The sequence below is a fragment of the Micropterus salmoides genome, unplaced genomic scaffold, assembly GCF_014851395.1.
Source record: "Micropterus salmoides isolate LMB-PRFRI ecotype aquatic unplaced genomic scaffold, ASM1485139v1 Ms_hic_scaffold_12, whole genome shotgun sequence".
NCBI lineage: Eukaryota > Metazoa > Chordata > Actinopteri > Centrarchiformes > Centrarchidae > Micropterus > Micropterus salmoides.
In genome coordinates this window covers 2266247-2279483 of record NW_024040263.1, presented here as the reverse complement: position 1 = coordinate 2279483, position 13237 = coordinate 2266247, and the positions used below count along the sequence as shown (strand labels likewise).

Genomic DNA, 13237 nt, shown 5'->3' with positions numbered 1-13237 from the left:
ATATTACCTGTTAGCTATTCCAGTGTGTTAACGGCATACACACGTCTATCTCCATTCTCTCCATTAGCAGGGTTTAATGTGTGTGTTACTCTCGTTTTAGCTTCAGTATTATGATCCTCTAGATAATCTCTCTCTCACACACACACACACACACACACACACACACACACACAGCCTATTCAGTTCCTCTTTCAGGTTTAGGTAAATTCTTCAATCCACCTGATGCATTTTGTGAAAAAGCTGTTTCTCTAAAAGCTGTTTTTTTTGTCCACCACGCTCACTTTGTTTTCATATAAATAGTTTATTAGTATCAGTAACATGTCAGGAGGACTTTTCCCCTCCATTCTTTATGTGAATAACATACCAGAAGTAGAAACAGACAGTGATAGAAAATGAGAGGTTATAAAAATAAGAGGATATACGTGCATGTTTGTGAGTGTTTTGCTGAGGAAGAATAAATCTTGGGAGTATAAAACCCAAATCCCAGTCACTGTTTCTAGAAAGGAATCCACCCAGTTTATAATCCAAGTCACTGAGCGGTTTATAATCTGGAGAAGGGACAAGACACAGACAATAAGTCCTTTGATATCCCAGAATCCACCTCACTTCTGCCATTGCTCTGCATTTTCATCTGCTTCTTTTCTCCATCGAGGAACACATCTGCCTGTTTGGTTCACATCTGTGTCTGGAACTTTGTTTTCTTCAGTTTTTTTTTTTTTACAAACCTTTCAAAGTACAGTCGTGGTCCGTATGAGTCAGTCATCCTCCATTAAACCTCCCAAACATCACTGGCCAAAATATACTCCATCAAACTTTTTACAATCACTTGATGTCAGGTGTTGTGTTGAAGATGTTAGAGGCTGAAGGTGCTTGTCCTTGTTTTATGGTACAGGTCGTCCTCCTCTTCCTGTCCTCCACTCCTCTGTCTGTCCATCTCTCTTCACCTGATGCCTGTTGGGAATAGAGTCGAGTGAAGATGAGGAGACTCACCCTTCAACATATTTTCTTTCACACCCAAAACAAAATATTCATGTTGTTTCATACAAAAACGTACACGTATCTGCTGAACTGCTGTAACTGTGCTCAGTTTAACGGATTTACTTATTAGTTATGCAATAGCAACAGTTTTTTTTTAGTGGATAATTACTTGATGTCTTATTGAAGTCTTAACTAGTAAGTATTTCTGATTCTGATTCTTTGTTTACTCATTTATTGGTTTATTTAACAGGGACGGTGCACATTAATAAACATTGCTGTAAATAAATCTGTCTAGCCCAAAAGCTAATTTTCAGCTTTGGTCCCTGGACAGATGTTACAAAGGCAAATAATTAATGACTATTGTGAGCATGAGGGATGTTCGACCCTCAGCTAAAACATTTTCTGAGGGTACTGCTCTGATCTTATAAAGTTCAAAAGTGCAAAGATTTAGGATGACAAGACAGTAAGTTATCATTTAATATCCGTTTGCTCACACGTGGTACTGGATATTCACAATTTCATGCAGTTGGCATGGATGAAAAACGTAGGGAGGAAGAGCTGGTGTGGTTGTTATTGTAGGTCTGAATGTTTTAATTCAGTGGTTTGTAGTTAATTAGACTGATTTTATTTTATTTGTGTATATGAGATAAAAATAAAGTGGTTAATTTATTACCGTGCTCCTAGAAGGTGGAAGATCCCCTTGGGTTTAATCTCTCTCTGAGAGATATACATATAAAATTGCACATTTACATAACGAGCTCCATGTTTGAAATATGCCAAATATACATTTTAATGATCAGCTGATGTCAATGTGACTTGCAGGAAGTCAGCAGGTAGGTGCGTCCGCAGGAAGTCACATGGCTGCTGTAGGAATTGACTCTGTGACCTTTTTTATTACACAATACTGCAATGAATAGCAACCCCTCCCACCCCCAGTGTACAATAAAGTGAAAGCCTGATATCATTCATTGTGTGGTTTACAGTCAAATATACTTTAAATATGATTATTGCTTGTTTTGTGCATTTTGTTCACTGTCACTTCTAGTGAGTACACTCAAATGCAAAGCTGCAGATTGATTGGGGGGGGGGGCAAACCTGTGATTTTTCCATCAGTGACTATGCTAGCCAGACATTTACAACCCCCAACACTCACACATAATTTTATTTATGAATATATTTCCCTCTGTGCATGTTGGAACTTGGAAAAAGCATTTTGATCAATTCCACTGTCTGTAGTTGGCTGTAATTCAGGAGAGAGTTTTGGATAATAGGGAGATGGGTTTAGGGGTTTGGGAGGGTGTGTGTAGATGTGTGGGGGATGTTGCCCTGAGGAAAGGATTAATTCAAGGAGAAAGGAAAAAACAGTAAATACCTCAGATCTCTTATCAGCTCTTATGGTGTCAGTAGACACATTCAGGCAGGAGCAGGTTTCACATGACAAACGAGCCAACACACACACACACACACACACACACACACACACACACACACACACACACACACACAGCTGCACACTCACCATTGTCTGTGTTTGAGTTTGGGCTGATGTGGCGTTTATTGGTGCACATGCACTCCAGGTGATCCTCCAGCCTCACCTGCACCTCCCTCAGCTTTGGCCGCCGCCGCACATACTCTACCTTTGCCACCTGGAGAGAGAGAGAGAGAGCATAAAGAAAGAATTTCTAAATTATTCTACCAAGCAAACACTTGTTCAACTTTTATTTAAAGTTAAAATCATTTCAATGGTCAATATTGACTGTTTGCTAAAACATCCCCCAAACAGCAAGTGTCCAATCATAGCTTTTTAAAACCTGTAACTTTTGCATTATATTATATATGAAGCCATCAAGAGCATTTTTAAAACTTGTCTTAAACGAATTAGCTGCATTCAAAAGTATTTTTTCAAACAACTAATGGAGCCAATATTAGTTAGCTAGCTAGCTACAGCTGATAGCAAATGCCATTTCAGACGGCAATATCATGCACCAGCAAGGATAGAGAAGCTGCTTTTGTTTACCTAAAAATAGAAAAATCTTTTGTTTTGTTTTTTTAAATCACCACAAATTTCAAGTGAAAGGTCGTTATCACTGTAAACTGTATATGTGCTGTCGGAGAACAGATAGCTTGACAGCTGTTGCAACAGTAAGGAGGATGGAGTTTAGTGAACAGTCAATTAAACATATTGATTTTAAGAAACTGTTTGTTGGCATATCAGCGCCTTCAGATCAACCTCTCCCCTTTACATTTAGAGAAAACATCTTTCCCCACTTTTTGACATATACTGTGCATAGCTAAAACTAAAGAGTATCATTAAGTTGAAGCAACATCTTTCAACAAAAACTGATTATAATCTCCATGGAGGTAGGGTTTACTGCAGGACGGTTGTATTAATTTGATTTTGACATATTTGGTGTCTTACTAGAATTAAAAATGAATTACTGTTGGTTTCAACAAAGCTTGGCTCTGCGAGTTTGTTGACTGATAAACAAAAAAATTACACAGAGCAAAATGTCAGTGTTGAAAATGCCTTTCTGGAGCTTATTCACAAATGACAGCCATGTCTTGTTTCTGTGTAAACACACAGGTGTGTCGGCTGATGTTTGGATGAATGGAGCATTAGCACTGCCAGAAGAATCAGAATCAATTCACTGACACTAAGCGAAGCATTTTTTGTTTTGTGTCAACACATCACACTGCTGCTAACGCTGAATGTCTGAGCCTGGTTACTGAAACAGCAATAAGTCTTTTTGGCTTAGACAGACAGACACACTACATGCTGATGCTCACATCAGTTCATAGAGCTCCAGGTCTGACTGCACAAACATCTCAGCTTCAAGTCTGAACAGAGACCGCTGAGTGTAATCTTTAGGTAACAGCAACTCAGGAGGTTCAGCTGAGGTGAGGAGCTGTGCTGCTAAAGCACTCATCAGGCCAGGGTTTACCTTTCATGACCAGGTCCTAAAAAGGTGAGCCCTAACACTCTGTGAAGGGCTGCTTGTGTCTGAGATCAGATCTGTGACACTGGAGACTGCAGCTCCTGTTCTGTGTGCCACGTCTCATAAAGTTTAGGCTAATTTGGTTGAAGTTAGGAAATAATGGACAAAGTTAATGTGTGCACTGGTTGCATGCAACCGCTCAGAGCAAAGACAGTCTGATATAAAAACTTCCATAAAACTGTCAGTTGTTGTTTTTACCTGTTTTTGTACAGATTAAACAAACTGGTAGGCAGATTCTGTTCCCTTTGGACAGAGCCAGGCTAGCTGTTTCCAGTGTTAAGTGCTAAGCTAATTGGCTGTAGCTTCACCTTGTACTGCATACTGTAACAGACAGATTAAAGAAAGTATCAGTCTTCTCATCTCTTTGTGGGGCAGCTGTGGCTCAGGAAGTAGAGCGGGTTGCCTGCTAATCAGAAGATCGGCAGTTTGATCCAGTGTGCATGTTAATTTCTCTTCTGTTGAGCAGTTGGCGCCTTAGCTTCTTCCATTAGTATATGAATAGATGTGAATAGGTGAATGTGTGAGTGGTCGGAAGACTAGAAATGCGCTATACAAGTAGCCTACAGACCATTTACCAAAACTCTCCACCAGAAAAGAAAACCTCTTGCTCTAACCAGTGCGTTGCTTAAACATGACTATAAAAACCATTATCTATATGCTTATTCATGCAGGGGGGGCTGGCAGCTGACATTGGCTGAGAGGCGCAGTACACCCTGAACAGGTCACTGGTTCATCCCAGGGCTAACACAAGGAGACAAACATCCACGCCTAAGGGCATAATTATAGCCACCAATTAACCTGCCTGCATGTCTTTGGAAAGTGGAGAGAACCCACACAGACAAGGGGAGGACATGCAAACTCCACAGAGAAAGGCCTGAGTTCAAACCCCGGACCTTCTTGCTGTGAGGCTACTGTGCAATCCACTGGGCCACCCGTAGCCACAAAGGTTATTTGCTACAGCAAATTTATTGGGTGACATATTTTTTAGCACACTGGCTTGCAAACATTGCCACAGGTGATGGTTGCAACAAAGATCATCTGGTCAATCATGAGGTGTCCCTTTAGGCTTAGCTCACACTTCAGCAAAACACATGTTCAAGCTTATCATTCTTGAACAAGACCAAGAGACATAATTTCTCAGTGCAACGGCCTTACGGACTTAAATGTGTTGACTGTCATCCCATCAGCTTCATTCTCACACTTGAGGTCTCAACCTGACATAACAGTAGTGAGGTTAAAATGCTAATGTTGTCTTTATTTCTCTTTCTTTGTCACACACATGGACACACCACCTAAACCTCGGCCCTGCCATTTCCCCTCTGGCTGTGTGTAAGTGCATCTTGCACTCGTGACCGTTTACCCTCTGAACGCTGGATCTCAGCACATGTGAGTGACTTTATTTTTGATTTCCTCTGTGAGCAGACAAAGTACAAGTCCTTTCATCTCAGACTGGGTATCAGCAGTCCAAAGCACAGAGAATAAAACCCGCCCTCTCCTTCTCTTCCTCAGCGTTTGCCCTCTCGACCTTCTGGCAACGCACACAAATACCTAATCCCGTTCTCGTTCACTCTTCTTCTTTCCCACTTGCTCACTCTCGGCTCCTGCTTTTCATCTTTTTTTTAAAATCATATTTTTATCTTTGCATGTTTAATTCAACACACATTTAACATGGTAACACACTTTAAAACTTATTTTAGATAAGCAGTAACTTGGATGACCATAATAGTGATGAGTCCATATATCAACAATGTGCTGTTTATATGCAACATTCTGCAAACACACATGCTCATATTCACATAATGAATATCAATCTCCTGATTTCCTGTGTTCAGAGCAAACACACACACGCATGCACACACACCTTGGGCCAGCTCCCAGTTGGCAGGTTAAGTGAACCAATCGCTTTACTGAGTCTTATTTCCAGCTCTGGCAAAGATCAAAAGGAAGCTATTATGTTCTTGAACTAACTCAGACTGCCAGACTCTAAATCACCAATACACACACACACACACACACACACACACACACACACACACACTCACTTACAATTGTCAAGCTGGGGAGAGTAATTGTTTTTGGCAGGTGTAGAGTTTATGCCTCCAGTAAATAGTTAAGTGGTTGTGTGTTTACATGCTCTGTGCCATCATTAGTTGTGTGTGTGTTAAGAGTCGGTGCCACTAAAAAAACAAATAACAGAAGCCTTTTACAAAATGTCTGTGGAGTGATTACCGGTGTTTACGGCAAATGTGCCAACATGTTGGAATGGTGAGAATGAAGTTTAGAAAGGAACTACTGGCTGTATCTCTGTATCAGTTATTTCACAAGCATATCTGTATTTGGATTTATACTGGAAGTGGGCTGGGGTTTCACCTTCATTTATTAAAATCATCTGCACTGCACAAGTGTCGATGATTGTGACCGATGTAATATTGCATTTTTACCCCTCCTTTTTTAAAAGAGGTTGTGCATCCAATGGGAAGAGGTCCTGGAAAAAAATAATGTAGCTTCTAGTATCTAAATATATCTAATATAATATACAATTTTGCTTTCTGAGACAATGCCTTACATCAGTTTACTGTCTTCTATCAAATCATCAAGGTATCAGTCTGCAGCATCAGATCATAAGAGAAAATAACACCCGTGGGCATCAGCCAATCTTTATCCCAAACTACACAACAAATTTAATAAGAACTGAAAGTTATTGAGGATGATCCTCGCTGAGTATCTGAATGTACAACTTTTTTTCCTTCTCTTTGTTTTGTCAGTTTACATTTTCTCTGCAGAATAAATTCTGCTGGACACACAACTGTAGAGGTTTCAGTATTATAGTGATAGTCTAGTGCATAAATTAGTCTTTTCTTAAACTGTTCTTTAGAATACAAAAAGGGTTGCATCAACATCCATGTCCAGTTTCAGACATAATATACTGCAGAAATGTTTTTGTTTTGTACCTTGACAGTGCGGTGATGCTTTCTGGCTGCCTGGCATCTCATATTGCTGGTGTTGCAGCAACCAGTGCAGCGTTTCACCTCGACACAGGGAGGCCAGATGATGAAGTTGGCTGAGGTGGGATCCACCTGGCTCCTGGGGATCTCATAAATCGCTGTCCGCACCTTACACCCCGCCGGCAAGGCCTCCTCCACCACTGTAGGGGAACGAAAAGGTTAAAGGTTACAGTTTAGCAGGAAAGAGCGCTTAGTCAAAAGTTACATTATCACTTTTAACCACCCACTGTTCCATCTGTGGGGCACTAGCACAATGGAGAACTTTCAGACTCCTAGCACTAAGATACGTAACATGAGTATGAACATGTAGTATTGATAGATTGGATTCTTGTCAACAGCTGGTTGCAAAAAAAATCCAGGTACACAGCACAGCAGAGTATACAAATGAGGTTAGGAGTTAAAGGTATTAAAACAACTTTCATTTCATATATACAGAAGTTATGTGTGTACATTTATTTTCTGAGACCATGATGGTGTGTGTGTGTGTGTGTGTGTGTGTGTGTGTGTGTGTGTGTTTCTCACCAGTGCTCCTCCTGTTTCTGGTGTGTGTGTGTTCTCTCTTCAGGTCAGGGTTGTGAGAGAAGTCCTTGTGGTAGCTATGTTTGGTCTCCTCGATCACCTCGTTTTCTGAATGAAGACAAAACAACACGTGCACATTCAGACACACACAAACACACACACACCACACACACACACACACAGAGACACTTCTTTGAAGGCTAAAACACAAGTTAAGAGGTTCATTTTCTGCGATGCATGAATGTTCTCAGTAAATCTTATGGCTACTTTCTCATTAGACTGGATTGTGAAGTGTTTGTCAAAGCAAATAAGGACATATCTGGTTATCGAGACTTGATGACTGACCTACTGACAACAAAAACAAAAAAGTGAAAGGAGTGGAATGTTTACATGCTGCAGAAAGTTGTTTATTATAGACATCTTTTATCAAGTCCGTCCTGATCAGAGCCCAAGGTTATTTGTGTTATTCTAACTGAGCGAGTGAAGGGTTAATGAGTTCTCTGCATGTACGGTAAATTTCACCAGTGAGAAACACAGCATGTAGGTGCGTGTATCAGAAACCTTTTTAAATCTAATTCACATAAAGACACGGATACACACGATGAGACACACGGTGAGATCCCTCTGAGGTTTCTAACAGGTGGTCACAACTCTACCCTGCCTGAGAAAATGCTGTTTGGCCAGAACTTAAAACACCTTATAAAATCAAGTGAGTGCTGGTATGGAGAGTAAGACTAGAATTTCCTTTTTAGGGCTGAGTTATTCTTGAAAATGACATTCAAATGATTGTGTTAAACCACGTCGGAAGGCAAAAGTGTTTAGTGCTGTTCCGAACGACACAGGAGTAAAGAGCAAGCCGTCATAAGGAGATGCAATAAAGGTTTATATATGGGGACAATGGTGCGTACTGTCAAACAGTCTCTCCTGGAAGCCATTCATAGTGTTGCACTTGTTTGTCCACATGAGAAGTGACAGAAATAGCTGTGTGACTGAAAAAAGAGAGAGAGAGAGAAAAGATGAAACCCTCCTTACTTTCTTGCCTCTGCAGAGCTGGCCAATCATGGAGTGAAGTAGGAGAGAATGTCGGATTGTTGGTATATGAGATTCTGAACATTAATATAGCAGCAAACAACTATTTGCTATGTTGCGATATAATGGCGTCCTGAGCAGAGAGTGACGTCACACTCCCTGTGCCTGTGTGGTCATCCGAGCTTCTCTGTTCTTTGCTTATACAGCTGTGCATGCACATTAGTGCATGTGAGTTCCTCCATGTGAAAACTGTTCGTCTGTGAGGAGATCTGTTTTATTTCCCATCTAACACAGTGAATTAAGAGTTGGTGATTGCTGGAACAGTGGAAAGGCTGACAAAGACGGGTTTGGTGTGTTTAATTTTGTTTCAGTCCAGTTTGAATGACGTGTGTTTTACAATGTTATGTTTGTGATTCTTATTGTTTTCTTAATAGAGTCTGGTGGGCCGTAGCGTGCCATTTGTTTGGTTTGTGATGCTGGTGCTCTAGTGTTGTCATGATTAGGCTTCGCCTCCTCCTCCTCCCTTGGGTTTTCTCAATTTTCCCTTCCTTGCTGTCTGTGTCAGTCTTGTCTTTCAGGTCCTGTGTGTGTGTGTGTGTGTGTGTGTGTGTGTGTGGGCGTGCCCAGTCCTGGATCCTGGCTCATCACCACCTGCAGCTTCTTGCACCTGTGACTCATCAACAATCAACTCCTGCAGTGAAATACTCTGGTTCACCTCCCGCTCTTTGCCAGTTCATCAGTTTACCTCTTGTGGTATATTGCGCCAGCCAACTCTTCTAGTTTAGTTGAGTAATTTGTGATCTGTGCCTAATGTCTTTTTTCTGTTTGCCACAGTTATTCCAGTGTCCTGAGTTGCTGCCTGCCTACTACCTGCCTGCTTGCCTGCCGCCCGCCTAACAATCTGTCCGCCCTGAACAGCGCTTCAAAACGCCATCGCTGGAGTCCCGCTGAGCCTGGAATTCTCAGCCCTCTCCCCTACCCTCTGGCCTTTCCCGAGCACTTTTGTCAATAAACCCTGCCTGTGTTCTAATCGTCCGCCTTGTGTCCGTTTCTGAATCCTTTCAGTGAAACCTAACAAGTGTGACATTTAGTTGCGCATACAGGACCTTTAACAATTTATCTGCAGCCTTCAAAATAGCCAAATCAAAAATGTTTATCTGTAATCCTAGTGAGCTGACCCAATCTTGTGTTTAAACCCAACCCTAAATGCTCTTTTTCACATAAAACGTTAACATGTTGTATAAAAATGTTTTATTCTCCTTAGCATCATGAGACAGGTTGTGTACTGAGTTTATGTAGTCACATGAAACTTACCTCTCACATGGGGTCAAAACTATTTTGTATTTTAGGGTTAGGATGGTGGTTGATGATGGTTTTTATTTAACTGTACAGAAATAAATACATCTTGATCTTGATGATGGTTTTTATTTAACTGTACAGAAATAAATACATCTTAAATCATGACAGGTGGAACATGCAAGCAACAGAGGGGTAACTGTACTACCACAGGCAGGGTTTTATACTGAGCTCTGTATTTGTGTGTGTATGTATATGTGTATCATAAGATAAAATTCAATCAAGTGTTTCTAAAATGTTCACAGATTCATGAAACCCTTTCAACACTCAGCCTTGCCAAACCACAGGTTATCCACAATCTCGTTCATTGCCAATAAATTATGAGCTTGTGTGGACTTCTATGTGTGTGTGTGTTTGTATGTCTAAGAGTGGGGGAAAGACAGAAATCAGCATAAACAACGTCTAGGCAGGACTGCTTTAATTTGATTCTGAATACCAAACCTCACACTTCTTTTGTGTGTGTGTGTTTGTGTGTGTGGACCTGTCACTCTCGCCTGCTTGCAGAGCTCCCTGCCATGTGTGTGCGAAAGCAGTCACGCACACACGCCTGCCTATATACACAATGTGCTTCTAAAACACAACAAAGTCCACCTTCAACATTTCTCTCTCCCTCTCTCTCTCTCTCTCTCTGTGTCTGTGTCTCTGTGTCTCTCTCGCCCTGACATGCAGGAATTTGAGCATGAATTATACATAGCAACACAGCAGCCTTCCAGCGGGCCCTGTTCTCAAACCAATAATGGGCAGCATGACAACAGCATAATGAAGTGAGCCACTTGACCCCCACCAAGCTGGGGAGCCGTCACACCCGACATTTGCATCTCAATGATGCCAGGATTAATGGTGGCACCGCTCAGAGCGCCAGACGTTAAAAAATGACTCAACTATTTTTCACAGGCAATGAGGAGTTCAGAGCAGAAGAAAGTTTATGTGCCAGGAATTTAGAGTCTGACTTGGGGCATAAATGCAACAACGCCTGTTTTATGCCACACTTATTTCCTCCTTTCTCACCTCACTGATTCAGTCAGTTCTGATTTATATGCCAAAAGAAGCAAGACAGAGACAATTAAGTTTTGAGAAGAGTGCCTGTTTTGAAAAAACAAAACAAGATGAATGCCAAACTTGTAAGGCTTCAAAGCAGTAGTCCACAAACCAGCGGGTGACGTTACGGTGACTACATCCACTTCGATCCACTTATTTTATTTATGCTCCAAGCCCAAGATGAGATAATTGTGCTGACATCACAGAGAAGTCTATTTTTTTTCAGGCCTGACAAAGCTCCTCCAGATCCACAGTACACCACTGATAACTGTTTTCAGTGTTGAGTTGTAGCCTACTTGACATGACCAGTAAAGTGATTTTGATGTGTAAAATCGGTGGAATGCTCCTTTAAACAAACACTTTCCTTTCAGATCTACACCTTATTCCTTGTTTACCATTGGGTGTGGCTGATGAGCACCAAGTTAACTCTGCCTCAGAGTTCATGGAGGGTGTAGAGAGCGAGATGGGCTGCTGGTCTCCTAGCAACATCTGGTATACAGTAATAAGAGAGAGGACAGCATCCTCTTACTGTGCACTGAACCAGATGCAACTAAAATCTCAATTTAGAGTCTTTCAAGGCAAATAGGGAGGGAAGCAGCTGACACATGTAAGCCCCTGGTCGCTGATGCTATGTCAGCAGTAACTCTGTATTGAGTTAGGACTCACTAAGGACTATCTTTCAAGGCTATTGGAATATCCTATAATAAGATGGATAGCCTAAATGCACTGCTACTGATTTCAGAAGTGCACATACATTTGATCCTCGTAATAATCATTTAACCTGAAAAACAGCTGAGGAGGTATTTGTGCTTTTTCGCTGAATAACCTCATTTTGCTGCAAGGCCCACTAATCCAGCTTGTGGGAGTGAGAGAGTTGTATTATAATGAAGCGCTTTACCTACGGAGTCTATCTCGAGGAGCCGCTGGAGGTCGCTGATGCTGCGGATCTCGCTGCGAGAGAGCCGCTCCAGCAGCTCCCGGGGGAGAGGAGACTCCTGTGGGAAGAAAGACAGTCGATGAGCCGCATTATTGGGAATGGAGATACAAAGCTGCGCCTGTTGGTCCATAAATGATGCAAAATCATGCAAGCATCCCCAATCTGCAAACTCAGTGCCATCTAACGTGTTGCATTTATATCCTATCTGCGCCAAAAGAAAGAGTAAACATTTGTGCGTAATAGCGCAGTGAATGTAATCTGTAGCACATGCCACAGTTACCTTTTATACAAGTTGCAAATATCAACCACAGCATACTTCCGCGCGGCTTACCTCAGCAGCGGTGCGCAACAGGCAGAGGCAGCCGGCGAGGAGGTGGTATACCGCAGCTCTCATCTCCTCTCAGATCCGCCGCACCGGCACCAGGACGAGGCGAAGGTCCACTGCAGGAGCCGGGCTGTCGCTCCTTGTTCTCGGGAGCCCAGAAACATCCCTCGGAAGAACTTGTCACCACCACGTTATCAATGAAAGAGCGGCTCAGGAGCGTCTACAGCTTCAGATGATGTTTAAACTCCTGAAGGAAATGCGGTAAAATTCTAGAGCCAAACTTGTTCTGCTCCTGCTTTCAATGTAAGTCACTGTAGGTGAGAGAGAGGTTGATTTCCGACATAATTCGAAAGTGAGCTTTAAAGGAAAAAGCACATAGGCTAGTTGCGCATGCAGTCTTTTGTCCAGTAGTTTCAAGCATCAAAGCTCATCAAACCTAATTGAAGTCAAGTTGATGTCCAGCAACTCTTTTTGGCATCAAAAGAACAGGTGTCCAATGGAAATATGAAAACCTTTCTTTTAAATTCAAACATCCAACGATATCCAACACTTTGTCCTCAGTATAATCCTTTCAAAATCACACATTTGTGTGTCCTGCAGCGACTGAGCATCTTGGCACTTTATGCGGGCAAAAAAATAAAATCATAACATCTTTTAAAATGAAACTTCCAGAAATAAACAATTCTGTCCTGAATAATAGGAGGAAAGGGCAAAGGGCAACAACGACAGAAACAAGACAAACACTTTCTGCTCTGTAGCCCAGAGGAGTTTGATGTCAGTCCCTACCGGTCCTGTGATCTCCGGGGTGAATGAAGTCGGGATGAGTTCAGTCACACAGGATATATCCGTGCGCGTCCCCGCGGCACTAAACTGCGAGCGCGCCTCGAATTATACGCTACAGAACATAGAAGCTCAAACTCAGGCAGTTTATTACAGCAGAAAACCGCATTTTACTGGAAATAATTGGGGGAAATACTGAGATACATTTAGCCAATATAACTAACTAATGTTCTGAATGTTGCTTTGATCTTTTGTGATGTCCCATTTTACCCTA

At 41.8% G+C, this 13237-nt stretch overlaps 1 protein-coding gene and 1 long non-coding RNA gene across 2 annotated transcripts; one reads left to right on the top strand and one right to left on the bottom strand.

Annotated features, from left to right (window-relative positions):
* Positions 1–281: 281 nt before the first annotated feature.
* On the bottom strand, positions 282–12993 carry LOC119898647 (platelet-derived growth factor subunit A-like). The gene is made up of 6 exons (XM_038712821.1): positions 12190–12993; positions 11820–11916; positions 7502–7606; positions 6926–7119; positions 2498–2624; positions 282–951 (listed from the first exon to the last, which is right to left on the bottom strand). Exons 1-6 carry the CDS (start codon positions 12250–12252, stop codon positions 941–943), a joined length of 597 nt encoding a protein of 198 aa, XP_038568749.1. The 5' UTR covers positions 12253–12993; the 3' UTR covers positions 282–940.
* On the top strand, positions 9058–9562 carry LOC119898648. Its single transcript, XR_005443611.1, has 2 exons — positions 9058–9280; positions 9362–9562. It is a non-coding gene; the product is annotated as an uncharacterized LOC119898648 (long non-coding RNA).
* Positions 12994–13237: the final 244 nt, after the last annotated feature.

Coding starts and splice junctions, on each gene's coding strand:
- LOC119898647 (XM_038712821.1), bottom strand. CDS start 12,252: ATGAGAGCTGCGGTATACCACCTCCTCGCCGGCTGCCTCTGCCTGTTG. Junction 11,917..12,189: donor TGTTGCGCACCGCTGCTGAG/GTAAGCCGCGCG, acceptor TTCTTCCCACAG/GAGTCTCCTCTCCCCCGGGA. Junction 7,607..11,819: donor CCTCGAGATAGACTCCGTAG/GTAAAGCGCTTC, acceptor GTCTTCATTCAG/AAAACGAGGTGATCGAGGAG.